At 42.1% G+C, this 16,001-nt stretch overlaps 1 protein-coding gene and 1 long non-coding RNA gene across 4 annotated transcripts in view; one reads left to right on the top strand and one right to left on the bottom strand.

Moving 5' to 3' along the window:
• Positions 1 to 1,587: 1,587 nt before the first annotated feature.
• The window catches only part of fhit (fragile histidine triad diadenosine triphosphatase), a 146,871-nt gene continuing 132,457 nt past the window's right edge, over positions 1,588 to 16,001 (bottom strand). For all 3 annotated transcript variants that reach the window (XM_080301452.1, XM_080301451.1, XM_026169196.2), the window contains 2 exons: positions 5,665 to 5,733; positions 1,588 to 1,801 (listed from right to left, as the gene is read on the bottom strand). In XM_080301452.1, the coding sequence (XP_080157578.1) occupies positions 1,703 to 1,801; positions 5,665 to 5,733 (168 nt within the window). In that variant the 3' untranslated portion in view covers positions 1,588 to 1,702. The remainder of the gene's footprint in view (positions 1,802 to 5,664; positions 5,734 to 16,001) is intronic.
• On the top strand, positions 6,696 to 7,874 carry LOC145428759 (uncharacterized). Its single transcript, XR_013909075.1, has 2 exons — positions 6,696 to 6,988; positions 7,542 to 7,874. It is a non-coding gene; the product is annotated as an uncharacterized LOC145428759 (long non-coding RNA).

The raw sequence follows: 16,001 nt of genomic DNA, 5'->3' as shown, positions 1-16,001 counted from the left end.
CGGCAGCTCTGGTGCATGTGAATATTTATTTACCACGGTGGGTACAAAACAGCACTGGTGGAAAAACAAGAAACCGGAAACCTAAACTGGGTAAGCTAATAACACAAACCAGAAACAAGGATGCAGGGAGGTCCGGGGAAATACATACGGAGAGACGCAGGGAGACCGAGGGGAAACAACACAGACGAACCAGCAATTACTATGACAGAAGACACAACTTAAATACACTCAGAGAACACAGGGAGATTACATACAGGTGGGAACACAGCTGGGAGTGATTAACATGACGAGACTAAGGAGGCAACTGAAAACACTCACATAAGACACAGACCTTCACAATAAAACAGGAACTTACACAAGAAAAGACACAAACTAAGAAACGCGGACTAGATACAGGAACACACGGGCAGAACAGAGTAAACACTAACCAGAGAAAGAACAGAACCACAATCACGAAGAGAAAACACAAAACGCTGGGTCAAAAGGACCCAGGATCATGACAGTTTGTATTTAATAAACTATCATTGAATGAAAGTAAAACAAAATTTATGTTATTTGGAGGTAGTAAAAGTAATATTAAAGTAAAATTGAATTTAAATAATGTTGAAATTGAAAGAGTATATGAGACAAAATTTTTAGGAGTAATTATTGATGATAAACTTTGTTGGAAGCCCCACATAGAACATGTGAAACGGAAATTATCCAAGTCGATTTCTATTCTTTTTAAAACAAGAGATTTTTTGAATAAGAACTGCCTTTATTTATTGTATACTTCCCTTTGTTTGCCTTATATGACCTACTGTGCAGAAATTTGGGGGAACACATACAAAACATATTTGGATTCAATATTTAAATTGCAAAAAAGAGCTATTAGAATAATAAATAAAGTTGGATATGGGGAGTCCACCAACCAGTTTTTTGTAGGATCGTCTATGTTAAAATGGACATTATATATTCTAAAACTTTAGAAATGATATATCGAGTGATGAAAAAGAATGTTCCAATTTGTATTTTAAGGATGTTTCAACTAAGAGATGGAAAATATGATTTGAGGGGGTCTTATAAGTTTGAAATGCCTAAAGTGAGAACCAATGTTAAGTATAGATGTGTGTCAGTTTTGGGAGTGAAATTATGGAATGGACTTAATGATGAACTGAAGATGTGTTTTTCTTTGTCATTCTTCAAGAAGATTTTAAAAATTAGTATTATACAAGGTTATAGAAATTTGGTTTGTTAAAATTTTTTTGTGTTGATTTAATTTCTTGATTTATCATTGATTTCTTTTCAAACTGTTATACAACTTATTTATCAATGCTATTTATTTTCTTAAGGATTTGATTATTTCTATGGGGGTAAGGGATAGGATAAGTATAAGCCATAAGGCTTCAGCCTATTCCTTTTTCGGTTACTGTTTGAGTACTTTTATGTAAAATTATAATCTGTTGTTGTTGTTGACTGAAATAAAAATTTCAATTCAATTAAAAAAAAATTCAAAAGTTAGATTTCTTTTGGTTGACTTGGTTGGTTGATATACAGCATAATTCAGCAAAGATTTTGAGGATTTAATATACATATAATCAAATTAAGTCAAATAAAACAATAATATTTTTTATTATAGTTCACATTGCAGATGTTTATGTTGAACTTTATGTTCATGGCGGTGCTGCCTTTATTGAATTACTGACATCATTGGTTCAGGTTTCTAGAGCTGCTTCCTCAGATCTGAAGCTTCTGCTGCCATTTCTTCCTCTGATCTCCACTTGGATGGTATGTCCTTATCCTCTTGATCGTGGTTTTGTAACTACAAAGACAATGAAGATGTGATATGTAATAATATATTGCCAGAACAAATTTGGATTGTTTTCTGTATTAACTAGTCCATGAAAATGCATTGAGATATCAGCTGTTATTGGGTTTAAAAAATGTTTACAGAGTGCAGATTTTCTTCTTCAAAACTGTACATGAGACCACTCTTTAAGTTCAGTATGGAGACCCAGTGATCAGCTTTTGCTTGCACAAACTCATCATAATGAATTTGTTCCTCGACTTGTTTGTACTTGTCACTGTATATTCTTTTATTGTTTATAGAAAAAAAGCGAGAGCATATGTAAGAAGATTCAAAATATCAATTAAATAGTTCCACTTAGCACATCAGGTCAACACAGTGATTTATACGTAAAACCTAAACAGCTGGTGGAGCTTGCACTTCATAACTTGCTTGTCTTGTGAATTGTGAACTGCAAAGTGGTCACTTCCTGTCTGAAAAATATGACATGGTTATTTAAAAGAATCTAGTTTTCTACTGTACTCATAGAGATAGGCTATTCACACTCATGTAATAATATGTCTCCTGGTATCTCTACCACACTCTTGAGACTGCTTGGAGACACAGGCTACGCCCACATGTACACGAGAATTGGATTGGAGTTTTGGATCACTGAAAACTGAGAAATTCCTCCAAGAACATCAGCTCGGTTTAATGTTGACTTTGGTGAGTGCCCGGTGTTTGATAACTTGTGTAAAGCGATCACTCAGCAAACTAATGTTAAAAAACCTCAATGTGAGCCCAAAGTATCACTGACCCAGCTGGGTGAGGCAAGTTCCGCTGAAGGCTGGAAAATAGGGGGCAGTGCTTACTCAGAGCTAGGTGAGGCCCCAGAGGCTGTTAAAATCTGCTGCTATTATGGCTCAGGTGCAGCATTTTTGTGGGGTTCAAAGTCCTCTTTATAGCTATACTTTGGCAAAACTTCCAATTTTTGCATCTGACTCAGCAAGAGCAGTCTGCATTGCATGCATTTCAGTTCTAGTGTCTATAGCAGCTTCTATTTGTTTGTCAAAGGAGCTTGCAAAGAAAAGCGTTTGGACTTCTTTAAGTTGCTTGAAGACGTTTCACCTCTCATCGGAGAAGCTTCTTCAGTTCTAAGGTCAAATGGTGGAGAGTCCCAGATATAAACCTAGTGGGAGTGACGCCCCACAGAGGGACAAAAGGACCCCCTGATGATCCTCTAATCGCCTGAGCCAAGGTGTGAAACTGGGCGTGGGTCCCAATCAGCCAGAGTTTCGGGTGAGTTCATTGTGAGTTCATTGTGCGTCTGGGAAGGGATCTCAAAACTGGATTATAGATGGCAGAGAGTTGGTGTCGTAAACCCCCGCCTCTCTTCAAAGATGGTTACTCACAGTGGACATAGATGGCTTCTTTCACTCCTCTTTCAAACCATCTGTCCTCTCTGTCCAAAATGTGAACATTGGCATCCTCGAAAGAGTGTCCTTTATCCTTAAGATGCAGATGGACTGCTGAGTCTTGTCCTGTGGAGGTGGCTCTTCTGTGTTGTGCCATGCGCTTGTGAAGTGGCTGTTTGGTCTCTCCAATGTAGAGGTCTGGGCATTCCTCGCTGCACTGTACAGCATACACCACATTGTTAAGTCTGTGTTTTGGAGTTTTGTCTTTCGGGTGAACCAGTTTCTGTCTGAGCGTGTTGCTGGGTCTGAAATGCACTGGGATGTCATGCTTGGAGAAAACTCTCCTGAGTTTTTCTGATACACCGTCTACATAGGGGATGACAATGTTGTTGCGTCTGTCCTTCTTATCCTCCCTCGCTGGTGTCTGGTCTTCCTTTCTTTGCTGACTTTAAGAACGCCCATTTAGGATAGCCGCATGTTTTGAGTGCTTCCTTTACATGTGTGTGTTCCTTCTTTTTCCCTTCAGGCTTAGAGGGAACATGTTCTGCCCGGTGGTGTAGGGTCCTAATTACTCCAGGTTTGTGTTCCAAAGGGTGATGGGAGTCAAACAGGAGGTACTGGTCCGTGTGTGTGGGCTTCCGGTAAACTTCAATGTTGAATTTGCCGTTCTCTTCAATGTGCACCGCGCAGTCCAGGAAAGGCAAACAGTTGTCCTTTGTGTCTTCCCTCGTGAACTTGATGTTTTTATCCACAGCGTTAATGTGCGCAGTGAAGGATTCCTTCCTTGAGATCCCTTCCCAGACGCCTTAACGCCCACTCATATCCTGGGCCATCTGACCTCAGGAATTCGCATGATAAGGTGGGGCCAGGTTTCACAATGAACTCACCCGAAACTCTGGCTGATTGGGACCCACGCCCAGTTTCACACCTTGGCTCAGGCGATTAGAGGATCATCAGGGGGTCCTTTTGTCCCTCTGTGGGGCGTCACTCCCACTAGGTTTATATCTGGGACTCTCCACCATTTGACCTTAGAACTGAAGAAGCTTCTCCGATGAGAGGTGAAACGTCTTCAAGCAACTTAAAGAAGTCCAGACGCTTTTCTTTGCAAGCTCCTTTGACTACGATGACCTGGATGACTGAGAACCTTCACAGACATGGCTCTATTTGTTTGTGTTCAACATCAGATTTCATTTTAGCCTCCAAATTTGCCAACATTTTTAAGAATGAAGAGAGACAAAGAGGTCAAAAAAGGGGTTGGCTCCACACACATACGTGCATCTCCTGTCTTTTTTCCTTTTCTTTTTTTTTCTTGGTACATGTTCAAATTGCACCTTATAGAAATGCAATAATAAACACACACATGATAAAAAATAAATAACAACAATTACCTTACAAACACATAAATTAATTATACTAAATGAGCACCCCACCTTACAGTGCCAAAAAATATAAATCATTTGCATGTTACTATTAAATATTACTCAAACGAATGAGCCATGAAATCTGACCAATCTAACCAAGTATCAACCCATTACATTCATCATGCAAAATATTGGACATGAAATTAAGACAAATCTGTCTATGCATTTACGCTCCTACAAACATCTTCAGACTATGTCTCATTTGCTGGATGTGATATGGAAAATACAAATGGGACTGCTCTTACAATAAACCTTATGATCACATGCAAATTAAAAACAAACCTATTTCTATTTTGCTGCTGGGACTCCACTGTGGAGATGCACGTCTCATTTCTCCCCTTAGGCAGGAGCAGGAAGTATAGAGAGCTCTTTTTTATTAGACGTGGTTATTAGAATATTCATATCATAGTCCCCAGTCATTGATATTCATTTGCCACAGATTCTCTTGTTACAAATTCAAAATATCACAGTGAAATTTAAAATAGTCTGAAAGTCACGTTCATTATTTTCATAGTGAAGTGCTATAGTTCATTGGTTTGGGGATTCTGGCTCCTGAGGATAGATAGCTCACTGATATTTGTTCAAACTCAGATGTTTAATTAACATTATTAGCAGCCACATGTGACTCAGTTCATTAGCAGTGAATTGTCCTTTCATACTGCTGTGGTGACACACTGAAGCATGAGCTTGGGAGAACAATGCCAGTTGTGCAGAACTAGAAGATAAGTCAGCAGCCACCATAGTGCTGTTTTCATTTAGTTATGTTCTTACTGGTCAGCAGGAGAGAATGGGGAAATAGGCTGTCTTGTGTCACAGACATCTCATCAGTGATCAAGTACCCAGATCATATTTTTTTACAAAAGCCATGCAAGTCCTGGTACCCTCAACTATTTCTTAACATTTTTCACATAGCTTACCAAAGTATAAGCCCACACTGACTCAGATGTTTTTGTGTCCTGTACACAGTGACTGACAGTGAAAAAAATCCTTTTTTTATTTAAAATGAAATCTAAAATAATTTTTAAATGGACTAATAGGGATGGCCCAAAGTTGTCCATCTTACCTCATCGTAGATGCTGTCATTGTGCTTGAAATCCCCAGCCTTCCTGGGCAGCACGTGGACGTGGACATGCTGTAAACATACAAACAAGGTTTAGATATTGTGGTTGATCTGGAGAAAATCTTACTTTTTCCTGGGAGCACTATGACAGAGTTTCACAGTATGCTGGAGAAGCCATCAGAATGTTACTGGCATGGCACAAATCACCGGAGGGAAGGGTGCATTTCACCAAGCAGGGATTTTTTATTTTTATGTTTTTAAGAATTGACCTGACTTTATTCTAGGACCCAGGAGCAACAGATAGCTAACAGTTTTTGCTAATATACAATTGTACTATATACCTATACAACTGAGTATATCACTTTACAGTAGGTAACTAGTAATTATGCATTTTATCTACAATTTACAAAGAAATAAAAAGACAAATTCAGACCACTCCAATATAAAACTATGTTTTAGCAGCAGTGTTCTGGGTCCTTTGAAATTCAGAACCATTGCTTTTACATATCTTTATTTCTTGGTTTTGAGTAATTTTGCCATATTAATCTACACTGATGTCATAATCTGTAGTAAATGTTTTTACTTCATTAATTAAACTATTATTTTGTTTGTTGGCTGTGTTTACTTTAGAAGTAGAATTTCCCCAATTACGGGATAAATACATTTGCCTTTAAAATACAGAAGGTGTGTGTCTCTGAAATCCAAACTAAAAGCTCGTTCCACAGGGTCTGAAAGCTGAAGGCTCTGCATCCTAGAAATGCTACCCCACAAATAAATCAAACAAAGCCTAAGAATAAAGTGATAAGGATAATGTGGTACTATGAGATCTTTAAGATAAGATTGGGCCTCATAATTCAAGACCTTGTGTAACCCAGTGTTAAAAACAGGATTAAAAGTATAAATATTCATACTCTCACAATGGGAATAAATATTGATAAAAACAAAGTTAATTATAATAAATACTGATAAAAAGCATGTAAATATAAGTTTAATATGTACATATGTATATGTAATGTATAAATGGTGTGGGGGCAGGACTTAGTCCTGTAGAGTGTGTTTGTCAGATCCACTGAGCGACCAATCATTGGCCGGTCTGACCCTCCCCCAGACTGTGCGCTGCTCAGACACCTGTGTGTGCCTTCGTGTGCCAGTCAGATACGCCAGAGACACAGACGGTGAAAGATCAGTTTACCCGTGTGGCGAAGAAGCTAGCTGGATAGAGAAAGTCCTTTTTTCGGCGAGAATAATAAGAGTGATACTGTATTCCAGAGGCCGTGAGCCAACGTGAGCACTGTGAAGCCCCGTGTAGCATTTGTTGCTTCGCATGGTAAGTCCCAGGCAGTACACGTGCGCTAGCATAGCATGCTACCTGCCGCTAGCTCTGATGCTAACTTCCGTTAGCCATTTTGCAATGAAAGTGCCTCTTCTGAGGCTAAAGCAATTAGCACTGAGTCTGCTGCACTTTATACGAGATGTTCTTTAAAGGTTTATGTCACATTACTGTGGTATTGATGTATAATGCATGGTTTTGTGCGATGTTGTTATGTTAGCACATGTTCCCTTTTCTCATGGTGCTAATTATAGTTCTGCACAATTAAGTATTAGCAATGTGAAATTAAGTTCCTTCACCTGCACTTTACTTAGCTGAAACTTGATAAGTCTCAAGCCAATGTGTATTTTTAATGCACTGCTGAGCTATTTTGTATTATTTTAAATGTGTGTTTCCTATGCACTTTTCCCTTTGAAATGAGAATAATTTGTTGTACAACATAGAATATTTTGAAAGAAATTTAGAAGCACTACAAGCAACCAGTAGTAATAATAAGTTACAGGCATGATAGCTTAAATGCTGAACTACTGTGTTCTGGCCTGGTCCCCAGGTCAGGTTTTTTCCCTTTGCTTATTTGGATTGGATTGGTTTTGAGGACCTGAGAAGAATCGAGGATCCCTTTTCCAGTACTGGATGGCGAGCCCAGCCCAAAGAGCCGGATGAACTGGTAGATTGTAACCCGACTGGTTACACACACACTGAGTGACTATTGAACATTGAAAGACTGAAATTGACTTTAAAAAAGACACAAAGACAATCTATCCTTAGGTCGACCATTTGTGGGGTTTATTTTATTTTATTTTGTCTTCAAGAAGAGCGCTCTACTTTTGTTAAATGTGCACAACTTTAATAATTGCTAATAAATGCAATTGTGTTTTCTACACCTACTGTGTACAAGTCCTCTGTTGTCATACACCCTTGGCTCCTACGAATCTAGAACCTGTCTGATCTGGTCCATATTTCCCTTCTGTCCTCGTACTGTGGTTAAAGGTAACTATACTGCCGTACTACATACAAAGAAGGCAAGAAGTAGCACTAACAGGTCTAGTATTGCACCACCATTGTTACACTTGTGTGTCAGGTGAAGGATTTTAAAGTCAGTTCTGGATTTATCAGGGGGGCAATGAAGAGAAGCCAGTGTGGGAGAAATATGATTTTTCTTTCTTGTCCTCTTTCAAGTATACAAATGAATAAAATCCTTTTCCAGCATCACTCAGACAGGATATTTCTAATTTTAGAAATGCAGTGCAAATAGCAGAAAGCCTCCATATTTGTTTAATATGCACACAGAACATATTGTGGTTAACAATGAGTCCAACAGTGCACTTGAGGCCAAAGTAATATCATCTAGACTAAGATTTTACGTGCAGAGTACAAGAACCTTTTTGTCAATTAGGAGAAAGTAGTGGTACGTAATGATATGTCTCTAAGCTGGTTATGAATCATTTCTTCTATAATGATTAATATTGTATTTGTGAAGAAGGTCATTACTAGTTAAGGGTAACGGACGCTTGGCTCAAACAGAGCTCTTACTTTTTGTCAGCCTGGCCACAGTGCTGAAGAAAAACCTGGGGCTTTTCTCTGTCAGTGACGTTTCACAGAATAAAACAAGTAAAACTTTTTCCAAACCAAAGAAAGATCTTTTAAATAAATGCAAAGCTATTTTCTCTCAAGCTTAAGACTTTTCTGGTTCGTCATGACTTTATACCAGGGTATGCCGGGGCATAAACCTCCAAAATTTCCTGCTTCCTTCGCATGCAGTGAGCATGTAACACTATTAACGAGATAATCGACCTCTGTGGGAGTCGAGTCCAGGTATCTTCCCTGCACAAAGAAGAGAAGAGCTTCTTTCAGTTTTGTTCCAACACATTCAGAAAGATATTTAGTGTACTGAAATTGTTTTTTCGTTGTTTTCCTTTCCAGTGCTGTGCAATCCATTGTAAAACTAAATGCCATTAAGAAATGGTGAGAAAAAAGATCATTTAAAAGTTTTTCCTGACAATGTTCTCATGGTGGGTGTGTGGAGACTGGAAAGAGGACCCACATGCAGGACTTGCAGGCTGATTGAGGAAGTTTTATTATCGAGACTGGATGAACTGAATATGGATGATGAAATGAACTGAATGACTGATCTAGACTGAGAACACACAGGCGGAATTAATGATGCGCAGAGGGACTGACCTGAAAAATAGGATCATGGCCAAGCTAGAAAACTGGATCCCCCGTAGCCGGTTACCAAGATTACGTGAAGTACCCTCAGAAGGTCTGCTAGATGATGTTAATGCAGCACTACGGACGATACCTACAACCACGATTACCGACACTAACAAGCTGATCTACAATACGGCCGCAGTGATCAGTGAGATGCTTGGCTACAAGTTGAACAGCCACAAGGGGCAGTACCCTCCATGGAGAAGGAGGCTAGAGAGCAGCACAGAGGGAGGTTAGCCAACTAACGGAGTTGCAGAAAGGTGCGGCAAAGAAGGTGCATAAGAAATACAGCAAACTATCCACACCTGAGGCCTTGGAAACTGCCAAGCAAAGACTCACAGCCTTGGCCAGCCGCTTGAGGAGGTACACCAGAGAGATAGAAGGCAGGAGAATAAACCAGCTGTTCTCCACAGAACCAGCAAAGGTGTACTCTCAGTGGCAAGGGAACAATAAGAGAACAGCACCACCAAGGCTGGAGACGGAGCAATACTGGAAGAGCATATGGGAGAAGGACGCAACCCATAACAGCAATGCTCAGTGGCTAGTGGATCTGAGGGCAGACCATAGCAACCTCCCTGAACAGGGTCCAGTAACCATCACAGTGGCAGATATCCAAGAAAGGGTCTCCAGTATGAAGAGTTGGACAGCACCAGGGCCCGACATGGTTCACGCCTACTGGCTGAAGAAGCTGACTGCACTCCACGAGCGTCTGGCAGCACAAATGAATCAGCTGCTAGTTGACCAGAGACACCCAGAATGGCTAACCGAAGGCCGGAGAGTCCTGATCATCAAGGACCCCCAGAAGGGACCGGTCCCATCCAACTACCGACTAATAACCTGCCTCAGTACTACATGGAAGCTCCTATCAGGCATCATATCGGCTAAGATGAACAGGCACATGGGTCAATACATGAGTGGGGCACAGAAAGGGATTGGCAAGAATACCAGAGGCGCAAAACACCAGCTACTGGTAGACAGAACAGTCAGCCGAGACTGAAAGACCAGACTGACCAATCTGTGCACTGCCTGGATTGATTACAAGAAGGCCTATGACTCAATGCCCCACAGCTGGATACTGGAATGCTTAGAATTGTACAAGATCAATGGGACCCTAAGAGCCTTCATCAGGAACTCAATGGGGATGTGGTGTACAACACTAGAGGCCAACTCCAAGCCCATAGCACAAGTCACCATCAAGTGCGGGATCTACCAAGGAGATGCTCTGTCCCCACTGCTGTTCTGCATAGGCCTGAACCCCCTCAGTGAGATAATTGACAAGACTGGCTATGGATACCGACTACGGAACGGAGCAGTTGTCAGCCACCTCCTGTACATGGATGGCATCAAGCTGTATGCCAAGAGTGAACGAGACATCGATTCACTGATCTACACTACCAGGCAATACAGCAATGACATTGGAATGTCGTTCGGACTGGAGAAGTGTAGTCAAATGGTAACAAAGAGAGGGAAGGTAGTCAGAACTGAGGGGATTGAACTACCAGAAGGCAACATTGCAGACATAGAGGACAGTTACAAGTACCTGGGGATCCCGCAGGCGAATGGGAACCATGAAGAGGCCGCTAGAAAAGCTGCAACCACCAAGTACCTGCAGAGGGTCAGGCAAGTCCCGAGGAGTCAGCTGAACGGTAAGAACAAGATCCGGGCTATCAACACCTACGCCCTGCCCGTGATCAGGTACCCTGCTGGGGTAATAGGCTGGCCAAAGGAGGAGATAGGAGCCACTGACATAAAGACAAGAAAGCTCCTTACCATGCATGGAGGGTTTCACCCCAAGTCCAGCACCCTGAGGCTGTACGCTGAGCGGAAGGAAGGGGGCCGGGGACTGGTGAGTGTCAGCACCACAGTCCAGGATGAGACAACGAACATCCAAGAATACATTGGGAAGATGGCCCCAACTGACCGAGTGCTCAGTGAATACCTCAGGCAGCAGAATCCCAAGAAAGTGGAGGAAGGCGAGGAACCATCATGGAAGGACAGGCCCCTGCACGGTATGTACCACTGGCAGATAGAGGTGGCTAATATCCAGAAATCCTACCAATGGCTGGACAAAGCTGGACTGAAAGACAGCACAGAGGCACTAATCATGGCAGCACAAGAACAAGCTCTGAGTACAAGATCCATAGAGGCTGGGGCCTATCACATGAGGCAAGACCCCAGGTGCAGGCTGTGTAAAGATGCCCCAGAGACAATCCAGCACATAACAGCAGGGTGCAAGATGCTAGCAGGCAAGGCATACATGGAACGCCATAACCAAGTGGCCGGCATAGTGTACAGGAACATCTGTGCCGAGTATAACCTGGAAGTCCTGTGGTAAAAATGGGAGATGCCCCCAAGGGTGGTGGAGAATGACCGAGCTAAGATCCTGTGGGACTTCCAGATACAGACGGACAAAATGGTGGTGGCTAACCAACCGGACATAGAGGTGGTAGACAAACAGAAGAAGACGGCCTTAGTGATCGATGTAGCGGTTCCCAATGTCAGCAATATCAGGAAGAAGGAACACGAGAAGCTGGAGAAATACCAAGGGCTCAGAGAAGAGCTCGAGAGGATGTGGAGGGTGAAGGTAACAGTGGTCCCCGTGGTAATCGGAGCACTAGGTGCGGTGACTCCCAAGATAGGCGAGTGGCTCCAGCAGATCCCGGGAACAACATCGGAGATCTCTGTCCAGAAGAGCGCAGTCCTGGGAACAGCTAAGATACTGCGCAGGACCCTCAAGCTCCCAGTTTACCCTACTACTCTCAATACCAATGCTGCCCCTTCAAAAGCGAGTGCCTTTACCGACATGACAAAAGTCGACACAGCGCGTCCTTTCTGCATTTTGGAGAAGATGACTTTGAGGATGAAGATGATGGAGTGGATCTAATTAGTTTATTCAAGGATTTAGTTTCTTGAAGGATAAACCGCCCGCAGGGGCGTGCCGGGTGCTTTTATATACAGTGGGGCAAAAAAGTATTTAGTCAGCCACCGATTGTGCAAGTTCCCCCACCTAAAATGATGACAGAGGTCAGTAATTTGCACCAGAGGTACACTTCAACTGTGAGAGACAGAATGTGAAAAAAAAATCCATGAATCCACATGGTAGGATTTGTAAAGAATTTATTGGTAAATCAGGGTGGAAAATAAGTATTTGGTCAATAACAAAAATACAACTCAATACTTTGTAACATAACCTTTGTTGGCAATAACAGATGTCAAACGTTTACTATAGGTCTTTACCAGGTTTGCACACACAGTAGCTGGTATTTTGGCCCATTCCTCCATGCAGATCTTCTCGAGAGCAGTGATGTTTTGGGGCTGTCGCCGAGCAACACGGACTTTCAACTCCCGCCACAGATTTTCTATGGGGTTGAGGTCTGGAGACTGGCTAGGCCACTCCAGGACTTTCAAATGCTTCTTACGGAGCCACTCCTTTGTTGCCCGGGCGGTGTGTTTTGGATCATGTTGGAAGACCCAGCCTCGTTTCATCTTCAAAGTTCTCACTGATGGAAGGAGGTTTTGGCTCAAAATCTCACGATTCATTCTGTCCTTAACACGGATCAGTCGTCCTGTCCCCTTGGCAGAAAAACAGCCCCATAGCATGATGTTTCCACCCCCATGCTTCACAGTAGGTATGGTGTTCTTGGGATGCAACTCAGTATTCTTCTTCCTCCAAACACGACGAGTTGAGTTTATACCAAAAAGTTCTACTTTGGTTTCATCTGACCACATGACATTCTTCCAATCCTCTGCTGTATCATCCATGTGCTCTCTGGCAAACTTCAGACGGGCCTGGACATGCACTGGCTTCAGCAGCGGAACACGTCTGGCACTGCGGGATTTGATTCCCTGCCGTTGTAGTGTGTTACTGATGGTGACCTTTGTTACTTTGGTCCCAGCTCTCTGCAGGTCATTCACCAGGTCCCCCCGTGTGGTTCTGGGATCTTTGCTCACCGTTCTCATGATCATTTTGACCCCACGGGATGAGATCTTGCGTGGAGCCCCAGATCGAGGGAGATTATCAGTGGTTTTGTATGTCTTCCATTTTCTGATGATTGCTCCCACAGTTGATTTTTTCACACCAAGCTGCTTGCCTATTGTAGATTCACTCTTCCCAGTCTGGTGCAGGTCTACAATACTTTTCCTGGTGTCCTTCGAAAGCTCTTTGGTCTTGGCCATGGCGGAGTTTGGAGTCTGACTGTTTGAGGCTGTGGACAGGTGTCTTTTATACAGATGATGAGTTCAAACAGGTGCCATTCATACAGGTAACGAGTGGGGGACAGAAAAGCTTCTTACAGAAGACGTTACAGGTCTGTGAGAGCCAGAGATTTTCCTTGTTTGAGGTGACCAAATACTTATTTTCCACCCTGATTTACGAATAAATTCTTTACAAATCCTACCATGTGGATTCATGGATTTTTTTTTCACATTCTGTCTCTCACAGTTGAAGTGTACCTCTGGTGCAAATTACTGACCTCTGTCATCATTTTAAGTGGGGGAACTTGCACAATCGGTGGCTGACTAAATACTTTTTTGCCCCACTGTATATATATATATATATATATATATATATATATATATATATATATATATATATATATATATATAAATAAAACACCCAGCACGCCCCTGTGGGCGGTCAATCCTTCAAGCTCGGGTCCTCTACCAGAGGCCTGGGAGCTTGAGGGTCCTGCGCAGTATCTTCACTGTTCCCAGGACTGTGCTCTTCTGGACAGAGATCTCCGATGTTGTTCCCGGGATCTGCTGGAGCCACTCGCCTAGCTTGGGAGTCACCGCACCTAGTGCTCCGATTACCACGGGGACCACCGTCACCTTCACCCTCCACATCCTCTTGAGCTCTTCTCTGAGCCCTTGGTATTTCTCCAGCTACTCGTGTTCCTTCTTCCTGATGTTGCTGTCATTGGGAACTGCTACATCGATCACTACGGCCGTCTTCTTCTGTTTGTTTACCACCACTATGTCCGGTTGGTTAGCCATCACCATTTTGTCCGTTTGTATCTGGAAGTCCCACAGGATCTTAGCTCGGTCATTCTCGAGGGGGCGTATCACATTTTGACCACAGGACTTCCAAGCCATACATATCACAGATACTTCTGTAAACTATGCCAGGCACTTGGTTATAGTGTGCCATGTATGCCCTGCCTGCTGGTATCTCACATGCTGCCGTTATGTGCTAGACTGTCTGAGTCTGGCCTGTACCTGGGGTCTTACCTAGCATGCCAGACCCAAGCCTCTATCATACTTGCAACTTGTTCCTGTGATGTGTTTCTAGCTTGTTCCTCTGTGCTGTCTTCCAGTCCAGCTTGGTCAAGCCATTGGTAGTGTGATGGCCAAACCCATGGCCACACTCTAAAGTCAGTAACTCTTGTATTTTCATTTCTTCATTTGAACATAGTAATACACTTTAGTTTTCAATAACTTTATTGATTGGTTTGGATACATTTGTTCTATTGTTAAGCGCGCACATTTAGTTTACTTATGTGTTCATACCACTTCATTTTTTTCACTTTGATTTTTGACTAACCTTTGTCTTTTTATTTCTTACCTGCCGTCATCCATGGGAGTTGCTGGACAAAAGATGGTAGCCAAGGTTTGAAACCGCTAAATGCAAAGAGGGATAATTGGACCACACCACCACTTCCTACTGAAGGGGAGAATGTTTTTAAATTAAAGAAAACACACAAAGTATTTCTATTTAATTAAATATTTGAGTTTAGGGTTTAGTGGTTTTGATTTTCTTCTTTAGTGTTTAGTTTATTAACAAACTAGATTGTACTGCATTGTGTTGTGATTTATGATTGTGTTTGTTTGTTGCCCCTCATGTGTCACAATGGTCTGATCAGCTATTATATATACCCCTGTGCGTCATGTTTAGGTCAATTATGTTTGTTTGGGCAGTCATTTGGTTTGTTAAGTTTGCAGTCTTTGCCTGAGTTCAGTTTTGTTTCTTTGACCTCTTTCATGAGCTCAACATTTATTACTTTTGTAAATCTAATTTTTGGGGGTTAAATAAATGAAAACCATATTTTTCTAATAATTCCTGGGACTCCTGTTTTTCAACTCAGTCCATCACAGGTAGGATTTTTCAATATCAGCCACTTTTTCTGTCTACTGGTGGTTCATGCCATGTAGGGGCCTGTTGTTCCATGATTGTTCCTCTTCTTGATCCCCTTGTTTCTTGGGTTTCTCGCTGCCTCACGTATTTACTGAGCAATTAAATTAAATTTTATTTATATATCACAAAGCAAGGTGTTTAAAGCACTCTTCTGGGAGATCTCAGATATCACTCCTGGGATCTGCAGGAGCCACCTGCCCAGTTTAGAGGTCACTGCCCAAAGTGCTAGCATCTTGCACCCTGCTGTTATGTGCTTGATTGTCTCAGGGCCATCTTTACACACTCTGCACCTGGGCTCTTGCCTGGTGTGGTAGACCCTAATGATTTGTGATACCACTGATTTCCTTTCCGATCCAATATTGAATTTTATTTCATAATGCAATATGTAATTGTAATATTATTATAATATAGCTTCATAATGATTACAGGACATCACACTACTTGTTCTTATTGCTTAAAAATGCAGAAAAATCATATAGAAATAAATAAAACCTGAAGTTGTGCTATTTGAACACGTTGCCTGCCTGCAGCACTAAAGGACTCCGTGAGAGATGTCTGTCTCGCCCTAGCAGCACCTGTCCCTCTCCTCCTCTTCAGTTCGGCTCAACATAAGCTCGTCATATTCTGTGATATGATTTACTCTGAGGTGTTTGACGAGGTTAGTGG

Source organism: Astatotilapia calliptera, chromosome 5 (assembly GCF_964374335.1).
Source record: "Astatotilapia calliptera chromosome 5, fAstCal68.1, whole genome shotgun sequence".
NCBI classification, from domain to species: domain Eukaryota; kingdom Metazoa; phylum Chordata; class Actinopteri; order Cichliformes; family Cichlidae; genus Astatotilapia; species Astatotilapia calliptera.
Note: the sequence above shows the minus strand (reverse complement) of the source record. Positions and strands in the feature narration are given on the sequence as shown.